Source organism: Ailuropoda melanoleuca, chromosome 17 (genome assembly GCF_002007445.2).
Source record: "Ailuropoda melanoleuca isolate Jingjing chromosome 17, ASM200744v2, whole genome shotgun sequence".
NCBI classification, from domain to species: domain Eukaryota; kingdom Metazoa; phylum Chordata; class Mammalia; order Carnivora; family Ursidae; genus Ailuropoda; species Ailuropoda melanoleuca.
Genome location: NC_048234.1, coordinates 17,161,224 through 17,181,072, shown reverse-complemented (window position 1 = coordinate 17,181,072; position 19,849 = coordinate 17,161,224). Strand labels below are relative to the sequence as shown.

At 36.9% G+C, this 19,849-nt stretch overlaps 1 protein-coding gene and 1 non-coding gene across 27 annotated transcripts in view; both read left to right on the top strand.

Moving 5' to 3' along the window:
* Nucleotides 1–19,849, top strand: part of AUH (AU RNA binding methylglutaconyl-CoA hydratase) — a 397,505-nt gene that overhangs the window by 46,049 nt on the left and 331,607 nt on the right. For 23 of the 26 annotated variants that reach the window (XR_004621635.1, XR_004621634.1, XR_004621633.1 and 20 more), the window contains one exon: nucleotides 2,213–2,299. The exons of the other annotated variants lie outside the window; for them this stretch is intronic. Coding sequence is in view for 18 of the 23 variants with exons in the window: in XM_034646766.1 (XP_034502657.1) it covers nucleotides 2,213–2,299 (87 nt within the window). In the remaining 5 variants the exon portion in view is untranslated. The remainder of the gene's footprint in view (nucleotides 1–2,212; nucleotides 2,300–19,849) is intronic. 26 annotated transcript variants of the gene reach the window in all.
* On the top strand, nucleotides 3,707–3,870 carry LOC117797057. The gene has a single exon (XR_004621865.1). It is a non-coding gene; the product is annotated as a U1 spliceosomal RNA (small nuclear RNA).

The window sequence follows — 19,849 nt, the reverse complement described above, 5'->3', positions numbered from 1 at the left end:
GTAATTATTTCTAAAATAAACCATGAATCCCATGAAAGTCTCACATAGTTGTGTGGGTTAGGACCACACTTAGGGCCAGACCCCGTCTTCCACCTCTGCTGGGCCTGGTGTGCGTGAATGGGCTGCACACATCCAGAGCAAACCTGGATTCCCCCGAGCTCCGGCATGGCTTCTAGCACCTAGTCTCTTGAACCTGGGTGTGGATTGTGGGTGTCAGTGGATGTCAGTGAAAGCCCGCTTTGGAGCACTAGTTGATGTGGCAGAGGGCACCCTCATGCTGTGGCCCACGCTGAGGTTGGAGGAGGTGAGGGATCCCATGATGCAGTTACCCGGGGCTCCTTCAGGACCACCTCCTGCAGAGGCTGTGTGTGTCCCATCTGCTTTCTCGTCTGTGTTGCTGTGGCTCCTCTTTCATCTGTTCCCCTCCCCAACATGGCACTGCATTTAACTGCTTTTATAAATCAGCATGTATTAGCCATCATGCACTAAGCAATATTTTATATTCTCAGTTTAAATTGCATTCTCAGGGTTGAACAGTTTTTTCTTTTAACAAGTATATCCAAGTGACGTAGAATTTTTTTGGCCCTAAAAATATTTTTTATGGAAAAAATTAATTATGAAGACATATATCAGGCATTCAGAAATGTTCAAAGACTAATATATTGAGTACCCATCACCTAACTTAAGCAATGCTGTGTCACAAATAAGATTGAAGTTCTCTGTGACCATTGCCAATCACATATCTTTCCCTTCCCGCACAGGTCACCGCCAGTTGAATTTGGTATTGCTCATTTGCATGCATTTTTTATATCCCTAAGTAGCTTTCTTTTACTCTTTATTTATTTATTTATTTAGTAAGCTGTATGCCCAGTGTGGGGTTTGAACTCACAACCCTGAGATCAAAAGTCACGTTCTCTACTGACTGAGCCAGCCAGCTGCCCCCTAAATAGCATTCTTTTAAAAAAAAGTTATGTAAATGGTTATTATCCTGTGTATGTTTCTGTAAATAGAATAATATACTGTTATTAAATATATAAATACATATTAATATGTTATATTGGGGTATAATAAATGTACATAATTATATGTTCTTCAACATTTAGATTTTTCCATATTTATACTTTGATTCCTTTATTTTCATGAACATGTAATATTCTGTTGTATAAATATATCTTAATTATATTAAAAATTCTTCTATTGGATATTTAGGTTATTTCTGATTTTTTTGCATTTTATGTATGTTGCATTGAATGCTACTGCACCTAGTCCTTGGGCATGTGTTGGAGGTTTTCTAGGGTGTATAGAGCTCAGAACTGATGGATTGTAGGGTATGTGCTCTATCAGTTGGAGTTCTCAATGCCCACAGGAAGTCTGTGGGCTTAGATACCCCAGCCTTGGCTGGCACTTGCTACCATGTCTAGTCCCTATTACTTTATAATGGACTCGTAAGAGAGTAAGTAGCTGAGTGTGTACCTTCTACGCTGTAAATTTACTTTGTTTTGTATGTGTTCGTTTAAACAGGAGCCTTTTCTCATACAGTTTAATTTTATTAAAAAGAATGCCTTTGTTGAGCCTCAGAGTAGGTGATCCCTTAGGAATTTCTTTTCTTTGCTCCAAATTGATGATTCTGTGATAAGCTCATAATGACGAAATTGTCAGTTTGCTCGGATGTTAAATCTGCAGCCCCCAAGGCGGGTGTCCATGGAGTCCGACTGATTTTCAGTGACTTGCCCGTTTCACTGGGTTGACATTTGCACTGATGGGCGAAAGCAGTGCTGGTCCAACTGCCAGCAACTCTGCAGGAGCCAAGGAAGTGGCGTCAGTCTGTGGTCATTTATGTTAATATGAATGGGTTCATTTGTATTATTACATTAATGAATAAATATTTTAAAAATTTCATAGTTTTAGTTTTTAATAGAGTAACTATTGGTAGATATAGTTTAGAGTAAATCTCTTCCTGGAAGAGTGTAAAGGGGTCCAGAGACAGCAGAGTTAGAGAACCACTGCTTTAGGCACATGGCAGCTGTATGAGCAGACGTTTTATTCTTCCTCCTGCTGGTCTTTGAGAAGGAAAACTTACGTAATATAATTCCTTTAATGGATAAATTCAGTTAATATTCAAGGTACATATGAATCTTAAGTAAAATTTTAATTCATTGCCTTAAAATCTTGTTTATAGCTAGATTATATTTGTAACTAAAATACTTTGCAGGTGCTGACCTTAAGGAGAGAGTGAAAATGAATCCCAGTGAAGTTGGTCCTTTTGTCTCCAAAATAAGAGCAGTGATTAATGAGATCGGTAAGCTCATTTAAACTCCTTTTAGCATGCTGAAGATGACCTTAAATGTCAGATTTAGAAAGTTGCACACTGTCCTTATATATAAGCTTTGGCTAAAGGACTTATGTAATTAGATAATCAGGATGTGTAACTGGTTGCTGTGGAGTGAAATGTAATACATTTAATTTGAAAAACTGTGAAAAATATTTTATAATTAAAGATGGCCTTTATGTGGCCATCCTTTATGTGGCCACTCCTTTATGTGATGACATGGCATATGAAGGTAGTTATTAGCAAACAAGGAGAATATCTCCCAGATAATTGCATACACACATATTTATAGATTCAGTATTGTTTTGTTGTCTGTATAAATAGGATCATACTATTTCCTTAGAGTTATAGACTTCTGGGTAATATTTATGTCTCAGGACATATCTACTTACTTTATTATTAGTACATTTTAATATGTTACGGTGTAGTCATCCACAGCATTGTCTTATCCAAAATTTTAAATTACTTCATTAATGTGCAGGGATTTTTTTTCCATTTTTGTTATTTATAATAAAACAATGAGTATCTTTGTATCAAGTCTTTCAGAGCATTAGTATGTGTACTTACAGGATAGATTCCTGAACAGGGAATTGCAGTTCTAGGTATCGTGTGTTCATTTTACATTTTAATCATTTTTACCAGGTTATATTCCAAGAAGATTGTAATAATTACAGTTCCCATCAATTACGTGACAGTACTTGTTTCCTCATATTTTTACCAGCATTGAATGTTCCTGCTTTTTAAGTTTGCCAACGTTAAAAAAAAAGACAACTTAGCATTTTATTTTATTTTAATTAATTAATTTATTTTTTGACATCTTAGCATTTTCATTTGCTTTTCCCCAGATGCTTGTGTGATGTTTTCACATTAGACTTGCATATCCCCTTCTGCAGATTGCATTTTCACATCCTTCCTCCTCTTCTCTGTAGCATTATTTAATTAACAACTGCCTATTTATTTAAAAGCCACTTTGTAGTAGTCTTTCGTTGTTAAATGTAGGGCAGATACTGTCTCCTAATGTGCCACCCTAATTCAGTTCCAGTATTTAGATTGAAAACTTGTAGTGTCTTGAGGGTATAAGGTTCCCTTCATTATTCTTTTTTTTTTCTCCTTGAAGATTTTCTTTGGTAATGCCGACACATCAGTTCTTCCAAATGAATTTGCAATTACTAGTTTTTAAAGCAAGGAGGAAAAATACTGTCACGGGACTGTGATTGGAATTTCTCTAAATCTTATTTAGAAAGAATTGACATTTTTGTGATATTGAATCTTTCCATCCGTGATTCGTATGGGTTTTATTCCGTGTGTGTCTCTGCACGCACGTTGGGATGGGGGACGTCATCCCTTTTTTAATGTCCTTCAAGAAAGTTTTCTTCCATACTTATCTGGCAGAGGAGATAACATGATCACGAAGGTGGTTTTCCCAGGGCTAGGCTTATCCATTGCACTCCGGACATGCTGACCCCTGCGATTTCCCCAAATGTGGGAAACTCAACTGCATTATTTGTGGTAGTGGGGGACTGCGTTCGCGCTTTCCCCTGAAAAGAAAACAAAAAAAAAAAAGAAAGAAAGTTTTCTTCCCATTTGCCTTGCTTGGTCTTCCATCTTTTTTCCCAGCTCAGTTTATGCTTGTTATTTATTCCTTTGAATGGTATCTTTTTCTCCTATTTCTGTTGAAGTCTGGTTATTGTAGTTCTGTAAGAAAGTTACTAAGTTTTAAGTGCTTATTTTGTATAACACCAACTTGATAATTACTTTTATTAGCTGTTGTTATATCTCAGTTAATTTTCTTGTGTTTTCTAGGTGAAAATTCATTATCTATAAATGATGCTATTTTTATTTTTGCTTTCCCCAGCATTTTAATCTTACACATTTTTCATCTTTTATATTGGCTAAGGCCTTTGATACAATATTCAGTTGTTGGAGTGTGTTCATCCCTATCTTCCTTATCTTTATTTGACTTTGATGAATGCTGTTAATATTTTGCCAGTAATTATCAAGTTCAGGGAGTTTTCTTCTGTTTCACCTTATTAGGAATTTGTTACTGTTTTTTAATCAGGAATACGTGTTAAAGTTTGTCAAATGCTTTTTTTGATGTATGTCAGTATTTATACAGTTGACCCTTGAACAATGTGGGGGTTAGGGCTGCTGACCCCCACACGGTTGAAAATCTGTGTATTACTTTTAACTCCCCCAAGACTTAACTACAGAAACCTACTGTTGACCAGAAGCCTTACTGATAATAGAAACAGTTGATTAACACGTATCTTATATGTCATATGTATTATATAGTATATCTTTCAATAAAGTAATATTTTAATAATATTTCTAATATTAACATAATAATCTTAGAATAAAGTAAGCTAGAGAAAATAAAATGTTATCAAGGAAATCATAAGGAAGAGAAAATACATTACAGTACTGTCCTATATGTATTGAAAAAAATCTATATATAAAATGGACCTGCACAGTTCAAACCTATGTTGTTCAAGGGCCAACTGTAATTGGTATATATTAGAATTTATCTCATTTATCTTTTAGTATACTAAATTGTATTAATAGAATTATTAATGCTGTGCTGGTTTTGTGTTACTACAATAAACCCTACCTGGTCATTGTGGTTAGTGGTTATAGTGGTTTTTAATATAAACTGCTGAATTCAATTTTTATGTTTGCTATAATCATAAATGAATTAGTCTTCTTGTTCTTTTTTTGTGTGTTACCCTTTTCTGGTTTTGTATCAAGGTTGTACAACTTCATAGAATGAGGTGAAAAGCTTTCTGTCTTGTTTTTCTGTACTATATGGGGAAGTCATCTGTTAATTCAAAGTTTAGTAGAATTTGACCATGTAACATTTTTTTGGGGTCCTGTATGGTTTTGTTATTGTTTACTTGTTTTTTGTTTGTTTGTTTTTTAGAGTTAAGTTTTAGGATATATTTGATTTGATTTCTGGAATGGTTGTTGTCACCTTTCTACCTTTTTTAAATCCCATGCTGCTATTTCTAGCGGCTCTCCTTTGCTTCTCTCTCAGCTTCCGCCTCCTGGTCAGCTCGGGTGTCCCCTGAGGCAGAGCCTGGACTTGGTTTCCATACTGGTTGGGGAGCATGGTCTTGGAAGTGGAAGTTGATGTTGTCTTTGACTTTATATGTGTGGTGGGAGGAGTGGCTGAGACTGGTCCAGTTGTAAACATCACCTTGATGTTTCTTCCAAGCCTCTTTTCATTTTATTGATTTTGAAACTAGAATTTTTCTGGGACTTTTAAAATGAAGAACTGTTTCTATTTTTGCAGTGGCATTTTGTTTTCAGTGTTTGTAGCTGTAACATTTCTGTCTGGATCCTAATCCAGTCTACTTTTTTCTGTCCCACAAGTTCCCCAATTTTAGTTAATGAAACTTTTTACTACAACATTACAATGGACATAGAATTTTTAAGTTGTCTTTTGTGGTGACTTACTGAGATTATGAGGGGTGGATAGAATCTAAGTGTCTTGATCTAATCTGTTCATTTACTATATTAAACCAGGGCAGGCAAACTTTTTCTTGAGGAGACAGATACTGTCTTAGGCTACTCGACTTTTTTTTTTTAAAGACTGTTTTCCTAGAGCACTTTTAGGGTCACATCAAAATTGAGGGGATGGTATAAAGATTTCTCTTACACTCCCTGTCACCACATACGCACAGCCTCCCCTGTTAGCAACATCCTCCACTAGAGTGGGAGATTTATTACAGCTGATGAATCTCCATTGATAAATCACAATCATCCAGAGCTCATGGTGTACATTAGGGTTCACTCTTGGTGGCATACATTCTGTGGATTTGGATAAATATATAATGACACGTACCCATCATTATAGTGTCATACAGAGTATTTTCGGTGCCCTAAAAATGATCTGTGCTCAGCATGTTCTCCCCTCTCTCCTCTCTGGCAACCTGTTTTTACTGTCTCTTTAGTTTTCCATTTCCTAAGTGTCATATAGTTAGAATCAGATAGTCCGTAGCCTTTTCATATTGGCTTCTTTCACTTAGTCAGACACATGAAAGTTTTCTCCCTTTTTATGCCTCGATATCTTATGTGTTTCTAGAGTTGTTATGTGTTTCTGGTGCTGAATAATGCTCCATTGTTTGGATGGACCACAGTTTATTTATCCATTTACCCACTGAAGGATATCCGGGTTGCTTCCAAGTTTTGACAATTATGAATAAAGCTGCTGGAAAATCTATGTGTAGGTTTTTGTGTGGACGCAGGTTTTCAACGCTTTTGGGAAAATACCAAGGAGCATAATTGCTGGATCATATGGCAAGAGTATTTAGTTATGTAAAAAACCCTGCCTAACTCTCTTCCAGAGTAACTGTGCTATTTTGCATTCTCACCAGCAGTTAATGAGAGTTTCTGTAGCCCCACATCTTTGTCAGCATTCGATATCAGTGTTCCAGATTTTAGCCGTTCTAATAGGTGTGTAGTGGTATCTTGTTTTAATTTGTTTATTTTTGTGATGACATATGATGTGCAGCATCTTTTCATATGCTTATTTCCTATCTGTATACCCATGGTAAGGTGTCTGTTGAGATTTTGGCCCAGTTTTTAATTGAGTTGTTTGTATTTCTTGTTGAGTTTAAGAGTTCTTTGTATATGTTAGATAACAGTTCTTTATCAAATATCAGAAAATTCTGTAAATATTTTCTCTCAGCTTGTAGCTTTCTTTGTAATCTTCTCATTCTCTTGATGTTATCTTTTGTAATACGTTTTTCATTTTAGTAAAGTCCAGTTTATTATTTCAATCATGGGTCATGCTTTTGGTGTTGTAGATAAAAAGTTGTTGGTCATCTAAGTCATCTCCTAGATCATCTAGGTTTTCTCTGTTATCTTCAAGGAGTTTTATGGTTTTGTGCTTACAGTTGGATCTGTGATCCATTTTGAGTTAATTTTTGTGAAGGGAGTAATTTTGTGTATAGATTTCTGGTTTTGCTTGAGAATGTTACTGTTTCAGTACCATTTGTTGAAAAGACTATCTGTGCTCCATTGTATTGCCTTTTTCTCTTTGTCAGAGATCAGTTGATTTATGGGAGTCTGTTTCTAGGCTTTCTGTTTTATTCCTTGGTCCATTTGTCTGTTCTTTTGCCAGTAACCATGCTGTCTTGATTACTGCAGCTTTATAGTGAGTCTAAACATTGGGTAGTGTCAGTGCCACAACTTTGTTCTTCTCCTCTAATATTGTATTGCTATTCTGGGTCTTTTGTCTCTAGTTTGGTGATAGCCACAAAATAACTTGCAGGGATTTTGATTAGGATTGCATTGAATCTATACATCAAATTAGGAAGAACTCACACCTTGACAATACTGAGTCTTCCTATCCACGAACATGGACTGTCTCTCCATTTATTTAGTTCTTTGATTTCATGCATTAGTTTTATAGCTTTTCTCATATAGATCTTGTACATATTTTGTTGGGTTTATACCTAAGTATTTTATTTTGAGGGATGTTAATGTAAGTGGTATTGTGTTTTTAATTTATGGAACATAAGAAATAGGAGGATCGGTAGGAGAAGGAAGGGTAGAATGAAGGGGGGGGTAAACAGAAGGGGGAATGAACCGTGAGAGACTGTGGACTCTGGGCAACAAACTGAGGGCTTCAGAGGGGAGGGGAGTGGGGGAATGGGATAGGCCGGTGATGGGTATTAAGGAGGGCACATATTGCATGGAGCACTGGGTGTTGTACACAAACAATGAATCATGGAACACTACATCAGAAACTAAGGATATACTGTATGGTGACTAACATAGCGTAATAAAAAATTAGTATTAAAAAAAAACAAATTCCATTTGTTCATTGTTGGTATGTGGAAAAATGATTGACTTTTGTATATTTACCCTGTGACTTGCAACCTTGGTATAATTGTGTATTTGTTCCAGAAGGCTTTTTGTTGATTCTTTCATGAATCTTCTGCATTGTAGACAGTCATGTCATTTGCAATCAAAGACAATTTGATGTGTTCTTTCTCAATATTACCTTTTATTTCCTTTTTTCTTTAATTACATTTGCAAAGATTTTTTAGTATGATGTTGAAAAGAACTAGTGAGAGGAGACATCCTTGCCTTGTACTAGGTGCTCAACTTTGACAGATAGCGCTGAAGCAGCTACAGACAAAATGTCAACAAATGTGTGTTTCTCTGTTCCAGTAAAACTGTATGCACTGTGAGATTTAAATTTTAAATAGTTTCCATGTGTTATGAAACAGTCTTTTTAATTTGTTTCCTTATTTTCAGCTGTTTAAAAATATAGAAAACATATTAGCTCACAGGTTTTGCTAAAACAAGCACTGTGTCTGATTTTCTTCCTTCTCTCTTCCCTCCCTCCCTTCTTTCCATCCATCCATTCATCCATCTCAGATGTCTCCTATCTTCATCTTTCCTGTTTTTTGGAATTCTAGTCTTCCACTCTTTTTTTTTCTTTTCTTTCTTTTTCTTTTTCTTTTTTTTTTTTTTATATCTTAAGGAATCTACTGACTTCCAGTTCTGATTTGGACAGCTTGCTTCATGTTTGGCTCAGGCCTTTTTGCATTTTGGAGATTTAAAGGTTTTAAGGTCTTTGTATCCTTTGCTAGGGAGTTTAAGATATTCACGGAGCAAGAATGGAGCATAAGTCTTACAAATGAGTTGGAGGGAAGAGAGTGGAGACCAGAGTAAGAAAAACAAACAAAACAAAAATCAAAATAAAGTTCATCAAACCCTAACAAAATGTTAAGAAGATAAAAGGGGTACCCCTTAGGACAAATTAAATAATAAGATGATGAAATAAGTCTAGTAATTACCATTAATGTCAGTTGACTAAACTTGTTAAAGACATGGATGTTCAGAATTGATTAAGAAATGTAAATCAACTGTGTATTGTTAATAGTAGCACCTCTGTTGAAGCCTTTTTCATACCAGGAGATTACTAATCATACTCTTTAAGGCAAAAACCATTATTAGTAAGAGAAGGACACTGTATGGATTAAAAGGTTAAATTTTTCATAAGACTAAACTTGTGTGTTTCTGAAAACAGAGATCTTAAAGTATACAAATAAAGTTATAGTGAATATATACAGAATAAATTGGCAAATCCTTCATCACTGTGGATGATTTCAATTCATCTCTCTCAATTTATTATGATATTGAAAGGCAAAAGTTAAAGGTAAGGATTTGAACAGTGTGCATATCGAAGTTGACTTAATAGACTCTTAACCCCACTGAAGAATATGTGTACTTCTTATGAACATACAAAACATTTACAAAAACGAATCATGTGCTGGACCCCAAAATCTCTGTTAAGTTTCAGAAGATTAATACATACAGACCATGTTCCCTGTTCACAATGCAACTAAATTAGAAATAAAAATATACATAATACAGAGATTTAAAAACCATATATTTGTCAATTAAAAAAGAACTGTTAAGTTACTAATGGGTGAAAGAAGGAACGGTTACAAGGAGAAGTACTAAGATTCAATGAATATAAAATTACTGTATACCCAAATTTTTGAGATTTGATTAAAGTGGTCGTTTGAGGGGAAGTCATAACCTTAAATGCCTATGTTAGCAAGGGAAAACCACTGGCAATAAGTAGCTAAGGACTGCCTTAAAAAGTTATGAATCCAAAGAAAGTTGAGGAAGGCAATAATACAAGGCTCAGAAATTAATGAGATGGAAGTTGGAGTTGCAGTGGGGAGAATCGGCATGAGGCCAAGCCTCTGAACAAAGGAGTAAAGGGTATTGAACAGTAGATGTTACAGAGGAAGAGAGGGATGTGATTGTAGATAGAGCAGAGATTATAAAGCTTATGCGAAATACTGTGAAGATCTTTGTGCCAATAAATAAGAAACTTCTGTCTCAAGAAGAAACCATGTTCTGGATAATTCTGTTACCACTGGAGGGATTGAGTAGTAGTAGTTGAAAGTTTTTTCACAGAGAATGCGCCAGGCCTAGTTTTTCAATATTAAATGATTGCCTTTGGTTGCTTTATCGCCTGTAAGGAACACATCATTGCAAGCTTCCTTCTACAAACTCCTCCACAGAACTATGCAGTGAGAGTTTATTCCTAAACTCAGTATTTCTGATTAGTATGACTGTCCCATGTACCTTTGACAAAAACAATAGAACAGTGAGTGAGAGGAACCAGTCTTGCTTAGGAACATGGATGAAATAAAATAGGTTTAAAAAAAAAAAAAGACCAAGTTGGATTTTCTCAGGCATACAAGGGGGAGTTGGAGGATCCCATTTGAAAATCTTGAATTTAATTTGTGACGGTCATTTAAAATTAAATCGTGTTTTTCCTTAATAGATTGATGAAAAGAATTTGAGAGATGTCAAATCTATTCATAGAAAAAGGTCAAGGCAGACTAGAAATAGAAGGGAATTTCCTTAGCCTGATGAGAGGCATGTGTTTCTTAGCAGTAAAACGTGAGAGTAGTCTCCTGAAATGAGGAAAAAGCAAAAGGCCCACTGTGACCACCTCTGTTCAACAGTGTTCTGAAAATCCTGGCCTGTGTGGAAAGGCAGGAAATAGAAATAAAATAGTGACACAAAGAAGAAATATAACACTGCCTGTCTCAAGTGGTATGATTGTCTCCATTGAAATCTAAAAGGATCAACAAATTATTCAGAATAATGAGTGTCTGAAGAGAGCCAAATAGAAGATCCATATTTAAAAGTAATTAATTGTTCTTCTTTATACCAGCAACAGCCAAGAAATGTCAGTCAAGAAAAGATACTACTGGGGCGCCTGGGTGGCATAGCGGTTAGGCGTCTGCCTTCGGCTCAGGGTGTGATCCCGGCATTGTGGGATCGAGCCCCACATCAGGCTTTTCTGCTATGAGCCTGCTTCTTCCTCTCCCACTCCCCCTGCTTGTGTTCCCTCTCTCGCTGGCTATCTCTATCTCTGTTGAATAAATAAATAAAATCTTTAAAAAAAAAAAAGAAAAGATACTACTGACAGCAGGAACAAAAATGAATCTAGAAATATACGTAAGCTATTTTGAAATTATGAAACTTTTTTAAAAAATTAAGTGGAGACACATTATCTTCTTGAATAGAAGGATTCAGTATCAAGAAGATGATTCTCACAAATGATTCAACTTACAGATTCAATGTAATTACACTTACATTCTCAGCATGAATTTTGTGAGGCATTTGATGAGCATAATGAAGCCCCAAAACAGCCAGGCATTCCTAAAGAAGAAAATAAGGGGCCTTGACTTATCAGCTCTCAAGACTTATTTTAAAGATTTGTAAATTAAGAATAGTATGTTGTGGGCTTTGGGATAGACAAATGCACCATGGAGTAGAATACAGAAGCCTGGCAGACACATGTAAATGGGGGGACTGCCAAAGGAGAGAGGACGTTTGCTGGGGACGGCAAGACTTGGCTGCAAGTTTTATGATCTTGACGGAGTAAAATTGTTAAACAAAAATGCAGCCCATAAAAGGAGAGGTTTATAAATTCTACCAAATTAAACTTAAGAACATTTGTTCATTAAAAGGTGCTATAAAGAAAGTAGAAAGAAAAGCCACAAACTGGGGAAGAAATACAGTAGCTGCCAAAGCATACAGATATCTATCTATCTATGCGTGCAGACATGAATCAGGACACACATGTGTGCATGCTGCCTGGGAGTGTGTAGGACAGAGCAAGAGAGTCATGTTTCACACCTCTGTCAGGTAAGCCACATATTCTTATGCCTGAAACTACACAGAGTTAGTGAAGAAGTGGGTCACCAGGCAGATGGACTCCCTTCTGATGAGAGTACAAACTGATGGAACTGTTGAGGAAAACAGTTTGGTGTTGTCTTACAAAGTTGAACGTTCACATTCCATAAGACTCAAAAGTTCACTTCTTCAGGAGACATTTACTAGAGGGTAAACCCTTTAACACTGTTTTCATTGGATCCATAGTAAAGTTTATCCCAGTAAGCACATAGGGTTGGCATCAAAGGTTCATGAAAATAATAACCTTTCTTTGTGCACTGTGTATGGATACTATGCTCTTTTATTTTTAAAAATATCTGATTTTGACCCAATGAATGTATTGCTACTTGGAGTTTGAAACTACACTATTCTATAGGCATTTTGTGCATGTGTCCTAGGGAAGCTTATACCAGCATATAAGAAAAAGATTTTATAGTAGCAATATTGTTAATAATAAAAAAGTGAAGACAACCAAACTTCAGTGACAGGAGAGTAGATGAATGTTTTTGTATATATGTACGGTTGTACTGTAGATAGCATTGCACATAAATGAGTACACATGTAAGAACATGGATAAATCTTGGAAACACTGAATTAAAACAATGCATTTTTTTTATAAAACTAAAAGCATATACAAAACAGTATATAGTGTAGAAATGTGTGTATACTGAAATCACAGACGCGCACACACACAGGAAAAATAGAGTGATAGGCAGAGAAGTCACAGTAGTCATTACCGTTGGGTTTGGGAAGGCAGATGGAAGAGGAGGTGAGGAGCACGTGGGCGGACAGGGTGTTCTGACACAGCTCTTACGTTGGTAATCTTAAGGAAGTCTGTGACTGTTATATGCTTCCTTACATGTGTATGCTACATACATTTTTTATATTTGCCAAAATAGATCAGTTTTTAAAATATTCATCTATCTTGAATTCTGCAAGCATTTCTAATGTTATTTCTTGAATAATTTTCTTCATTTTCCACCTTGATTCTTATTTTTCAAGAGAAGCCAGAATTCTAGATTTTCTAGAAAAAAATCTCCTAATTTTAAGGTTTTCAAGGGAGGGGAAAAAACCCTTTGAATGTCAAACAAAATTGGTTTATGGACCAGATTCTGCACATAGGCCTCCAGCCCCACCAGTTCTTCTGACATAATCAGTTCGTTTTCTGTCGAGCAGGGCTTCCGGAGGTCATTGTGTCCACAGGAGAGGTGTTGTCTGGAGGATGTGAGTGGATGCGGTGGATGTGGGCCCTGCATTGCACTCAGGGGGCTCTTTCATACCCAGATGTGCTGATGCCTTTTCGGAGAGGCTCAGGATGATTCTTAGGTTTCTCAAGAATTTTGTGAGCCTGGTTGTCACAACCATTGTGGCACTTTCAGTAATGGCATGAATCAGAGTATATCCTGCCCGTCTGATACCACTTTTTCCTCTTGCCCCATGTTATCTTTGCATTTTCCACACCTGGGAGATCTTTCTCTGGGGTCTCAAGGGCCATGGACTTTCTTCTTGTTTTTCATGAAAGAGTCTGTAAGGAACTTACAGGTATGGGACTCATTTGAAAGCTGTTCTGTGTTATTAAAATAGAGATCAGAAAGAAGTTCTGTATTTTATTCAGAGTCACTAAATTCCTTACTTCACTGTCTAGCTTCTTAGAAAGGCTTTTCTTAAAAAAGGAACTCCAAAATCCTAGAACAAAATTTAGTTCTGTTGTTCTTTTCAAAGAAAAAAGTCTCTTTTTGAGATGTTACGTTCTAAAGAAATGGTGAATTCTCACATATCTAAAAGGGTAATCATTGTTTCAAGTCCCTCCCCCTTTCAGGTATGGGATGCCTAAGTCAGAAGCAGCAGCGGGTTATTTTGGAATCTGAGGCCTGCGCAGGCCATCACAGATGCAGAGACTTGGAATGATCTGGATCTACTAAAAGCTGCCGATCCTTAACTTATCACTCTGCTCCAGCTGCAAGTGGTGCACCTTCCTTCCTGTTTTCACTTGTGCCGGTGGGCATGCCACTGTTGGGATCCCCACTGTGCCTATGAATGATCCCGAATGTCGGGAGCAGAAGTGTTACTTCCCTCCCGATGGTCAGTCTTGTCTCATTAGATGATATTTCATGAAGAGCTAGAAAACATTTCAAAATTCTCTCTCAAATAGAAACTCTGAGGGGGCAAGTCTACTTCCTTCTTTGAGGCCTCAAAGAATTGTCATCTAATGATAAAGAGATATTTTAAATGGGTTTTCACCAGAATTTTCAGTTGTAGAATCTGGTGTGAGGTGGATGATTTTTTTGTAAAGGATATTCCGTAATAATCCTTTAAAATGCCAGGCATTTCCAGCTGAGGCGTTTTGATGTTTCAAGACGGGGATGAAAAGAACCAGAAAGGAGACTCAGAAAGATCCGCCAGGGTAGAGGCATAGGAAGAAAACAACAGTTCTCTGAGAGCCAAGTGAAGAAAGTCTTCCATTCGGGAGGCTTCAGTCACACGCTGCTAACATGTCCAGGAGGGTGCACGGGGAGAGCGGACTGCCGAACCTGGCAGCACGGTCATCACTGGTGCCTCTGACAAGTGTCCTCGTGGAGATGAGCACTGGGGCTGTGGGCAGCTGCCTCCTGGGCTGGCCATGATGGAAAAGCTCCATTCCTTGGACGATTTTGCATGGCCCCTTAGTCTGACTGTTGGGCTTTCTGGTATAGGTCCATGTAGAAAAAACTAGTTATCTGAAACTTATCCTGGTTATGGATGAAAACTTCCCATAATTTGATTTCTTATGAATAAACTATAGGTGAAAGTATTCAGAAGGTTTTTTTCCTCAAAGATTTGTATATACCTTTCTTTGAAGCATAAAGTGTGATTTACCATGGCTTAATAATAGTCTCTGAGGTAAGATGCAGAGCTTTTAAATATGACTAAGGTATGATAACATTTTACCAAAGGTTAAAAAGTGTATTTGTCACTTCATGCATTTAGTCATTGCATTCTTTTTAATTACATAACACATTACATTGAGGTCTGTGCTTTGTAAAGGTATAAATCCACTTCAAACTCCCTAGCATCCCATTTTAATATTGAGAGATTCTTGAGTAATGAATGCAAAAGGGCTTGCATAAATTCCGGATATATCCCTTTTAAGCTTTCCACTTGACTTAGAGACATCTGATACTCGCAAAAAAATCAGACATTGGCTCAACTTACCATTTTCCTAAAGAAGTTGCCGTAAGGTGTTTATTTTGCTGCAGAAAAGTTAAGTTTATCCATTAGCAGAATGTGGTGAGCGTCTATGAATTGTGATTGATTTTTTTAGAGTTTGATAGTTTACCATCGTTACACCATTCAGAGCTATTTCAGATACTTCCTTTGTGTTTTACTTGATCTGAAATAAAGCTCATTGTGAAAATAATTAGTGCCACAGTGACTACTATCACATACAGTTTGAAAGGTTGTGTACTTGTTACATTTTCTTGGCTATCCTGTGGTTATTTGACTTTGATTTTACATGTATTAAGAATTGTTTAGTAAATAACATTTTTAAGGTTTGCAGAATTGTCAGTCTGCCAGGTTGACCCGAAATGGTTATGTTCACTGTAACTTTTTTGTTTGTTTGAAGGTCAAGGAGATTTTTTAAATAAGTAGTTTTGTTAAATTGGATGCATTCCAGCATGTATTTTACATTTTTCCCCCTAATTTGAGGTAATGAGTAGAAATTGAAGAACTCAATTAACAGTATGTGAGGATTGATTGATGAAACACTCAAGTTAACTATACTTGCTAGTTTTCCAAGTGGTAACTTCCAGATCCTGCTTTCCGTTTTCTTTATCCTTTGGTCATCCTGACGGAAAATTGACACAAGTATTTAGGAGTCCGTTGTTTTCCCTCAGAAGTGTTAACATCCCCAGCCTACTGTACTGAATCAGAGTTTCGAAGAGTTACACTTCCCTTTGCAACACAGGATCTCTCTCCTTCTCTTTTTGGAATTCTGTTGCTTTTGCTGACTTCCTTTGGGTATTAATCACATTATGATTTTGGATGGTGCTGTGGAAATTATACTGTTTTGCTAAATATAGCCAAAGAAGCGGGCTTATCAACCAAGCTCTGTCACTTACTCTAAAATATTACCCTGGAATATTCTAGAATTTGACAGGACCAAAAAGGGAAATCACTTTCATTCTTTTTTGGCTTTTTTATGTTTGTTAGCTTTTAATTCCATAAGGAATATCTGAATGTATGTTTAATGTAAAAAATTAGAACTTCTTTTAGCAGCTTTTTCCCATTCCCTTTCTGTCCACATAACTAATTACTGCTAGTGCCATGATTTAATACTTTAATATCTAATGATTTTAGTATATTTAGGCCTTTTCTTGGTTTTTAATGAATATATATTTGTATACATACATTGATTTAGATGATATGCAAACACATATATGAAAATGACCACATAAATAAGTTGTCTGTTTTTTTTAAGTTTTATTTCTGGAAATTAAGACTTTTCTAGGAATTTATCCATTTCATCTAGATTTTCTAATGCATCAGTATGAAGTATTGATAATGTTCTCTTAGTGTCTCTGAGGAGTTAACAGTGGGTTGTCTCTTCTCACTCCTGAGACTGCTTGCTTGGGTCCTCATTCTGTTTTCTTCTTGGATCTGTCTCTCTGTAGATTTATCACTTTTAGTACACATTTCAGAGATCTGTTTTGGGCTTTGTTAATCCCCTCTCCTGTTTCTGTGTTATTAATTTCCATCCTGATTTTCATTAATTTTTTTTTTTCTTCAGGTTACATTTGCTGCTTTCTTTTAAACCCATGACAAGGGATGTTTGTTTCACTATTTTCTGCCAATTTGGCTTATGTCAGACCTTTTTACTGTATGTCTGTGTCTCCTCTTCCATCGTTTCCTTGTTTGTTCCTCCTTACCTCTCTCTGAATGGTTTACAGCTCCACTGATGTTTTCATAAGCTGCACCCGATTCGTTACAAATATTGAGTTTTTAAATTTCATTTTAAAATACTTTTTGGTTCTTTTAAAAAACTATTGTGTCACTTTTTATTGTTTACAGTTTCATGCTTGGCTTCATGTCTTTATTTGAGAATCAGCGTTTGAAGATTATGGATCTCAGTTTTTGTATGGATATTTTCTTAATTTTTTTTTTTCTACTGGTTCTTACTATATCTTGTTTTCCTGGTTATCCTTTGGCTGTGTGATAGACATTGTATTTGAAAAATTATTTCCGGGAATAGTTTGGAGTCTAGTTTTTTAACAGTGTGGAATGTTTTACCACTGCATTAAAAAAAATTGTTTCCTTGTGTTATTTGCTATAGACATACCATAATGTATGAAATTATTCCTTCATTGATGGGTGTTTAGATAATTTTTAGTTTTTTACTATGACAGCAGTGCAGAAAACATCATACATATTGTATGGTATCTAAGGGAGCCTTAATAAATAGAAATCCTCTTTCTATCTAAGGTTTGGAATAAATTGAAAAATAAAATAAAGTGTAGAAACAGGGGCAAAATGTTCTCAGTCACTGATACTAGCTAAGCGGAAGGTTGTGGCTTTAGATTGTTGGTGAGGACATTGGCTCATTTGACTGTCCCACCTTAGGCCAGCCTCCCGGTCACAGCTACCCCAGGTTGGCACTGGCTGCCTCCTGTAGCAGTTGGCACAGCGCCAGCATTGCGTGACTCACAGGGCACTTCCACGTAGGCGTGGAGGAGAACCTGTGTTCTGGGAAAGGTGGAGCAAAGGATAAAGCCCATTTATTATTTGTTATATTATCTACTTAAATAAGTAATTTGTTGGGGTGGAAGAAATTTAGGGGCCGTAGTTGTAGGAGCGTGGGACCCATGTCTGTAGTGCTCTGTATATTTAGCATCAGGGAGGAAGGGAACCTCTGTACAGCCATGTGCACTGGACACTTTCCCGTCGGGAGGGTGGCCTTGTTGGAAACCACCTCTGGAGGCCGGTGGCTGGAGCCTGCACTTCCACGGGATTGATCTCACACGTGGAGCCTGCTGGCTCTCCTGCGCTACTGAATGGGGAAGAACTGTGCCTTCAGGCCGTCCCTGTTCGGGTGTCCCCAGTTAGCTAGTATTTTTGTTACACTTTTTTAGTTTAATCATTGTGTAGTGGCCAGAGAGTGGCTGTGACGTTTGTGCTGTGATGAATTTGTTGTTAATTGTGTGTGTGGTTTGTAGGCACCGCTGCTGTGTTGTTTTGTGTGTGGTGGATGTTTTATTGCTGCTAGAGCTTCGTTGTGGACCTCTCCTTTATTAAGTCTGATAAAGTGCTTCTCCTTTACACATTTAATGCTTCTACTCTCAGCTTGCCCATTACTTATTAAGCTTATGAGATGATTTCTTTGTATTTGACTCTCAGGTACACCATAGCCATCCTTCAGATTTTTAAAATTTTATTTTCTCTCTTGTAGATGTTTCTCTAATGTTCTACTGGTAATTGTTTTGCTTTATGATCCATATGGAGTCTTTTCCTTACTAGATGAATACAGCTTCTTTAAATGTATTGATATGTTTGGTGTTAACATCTGTCATGACTGTGCCTTGGTGACTTTACATTTACAAAATTTTGGTGATTTTATGTTTAAAAGGTATTATATTAAATATGCTGTGTGGTTGGGTTTTTTTTTTTAAGATTTATTTATTTTAGTGAGAGAGGAAGAGAGTGAGCATGCATGCAGGGTGAGGGGTAGAGGGAGAGGGAGAGAGAATCTCAAGCAGACTCCCTGCTGAGCACAGAGCTGGTCATGGGGCTCAGTCTCACGATCCTGAGATCATGACCTGAGCCAAAATCAAGAGTTGGGTCCTTACTCTCTCACACCATACACAAAAATAAACTCCAAATGGATGAAAGACCTCAATGTGAGACAGGAATCCTAGAGGAGAACATAGGCAACAACTTCTATGACATCGGCCAGAGCAACCTTTTTCACGACACATCTCCAAAGGCAAGAGAAATAAAAGATAAAATGAACTTATGGGACTTTATCAGGATAAAGAGCTTCTGCACAGCCAAGGAAACAGTCAAAAAAACTAAGAGACAGCCCACGGAATGGGAGAATATATTTGCAAAGGACACCACAGATAAAGGACTGGTATCCAAGATCTACAAAGAACTTCTCAAACTCAATACACGAGAAACAAATAAACAAATCATAAAATGGGCAGAAGATATGAACAGACACTTTTCCAATGAAGACATACAAATGGCTAACAGACACATGAAAAAATGTTCAAAATCATTAGCCATCAGGGAAATTCAAATCAAAACCACACTGAGATACCACCTTACGCCAGTTAGAATGGCAAAGATAGACAAGGCAAGAAACAACAATTGTTGGAGAGGATGTGGAGAAAGGGGATCCCTCCTACATTGTTGGTGGGAATGCAAGTTGGTACAGCCACTCTGGAAAACAGTGTGGAGGTCCCTTAAAAAGTTAAAAATTGAACTACCCTATGACCCAGCCATTGCACTACTGGGTGTTTACCCCAAAGATACAGACGTAGTAAAGAGAAGGGCCATATGCACCCCAATGTTCATAGCTGCATTGTCCACAATAGCCAAATCATGGAAGGAGCCGAGATGCCCTTCAACAGATGACTGGATTAAGAAGCTGTGGTCCATATATACAATGGAATATTACTCAGCTATCAGAAAGAACGAATTCTCAACATTTGCTGCAACATGGACGGCACTGGAGGAGATAATGCTAAGTGAAATAAGTCAAGCAGAGAAAGACAATTATCATATGATTTCTCTCATCTATGGAACATAAGAACTAGGAGGATC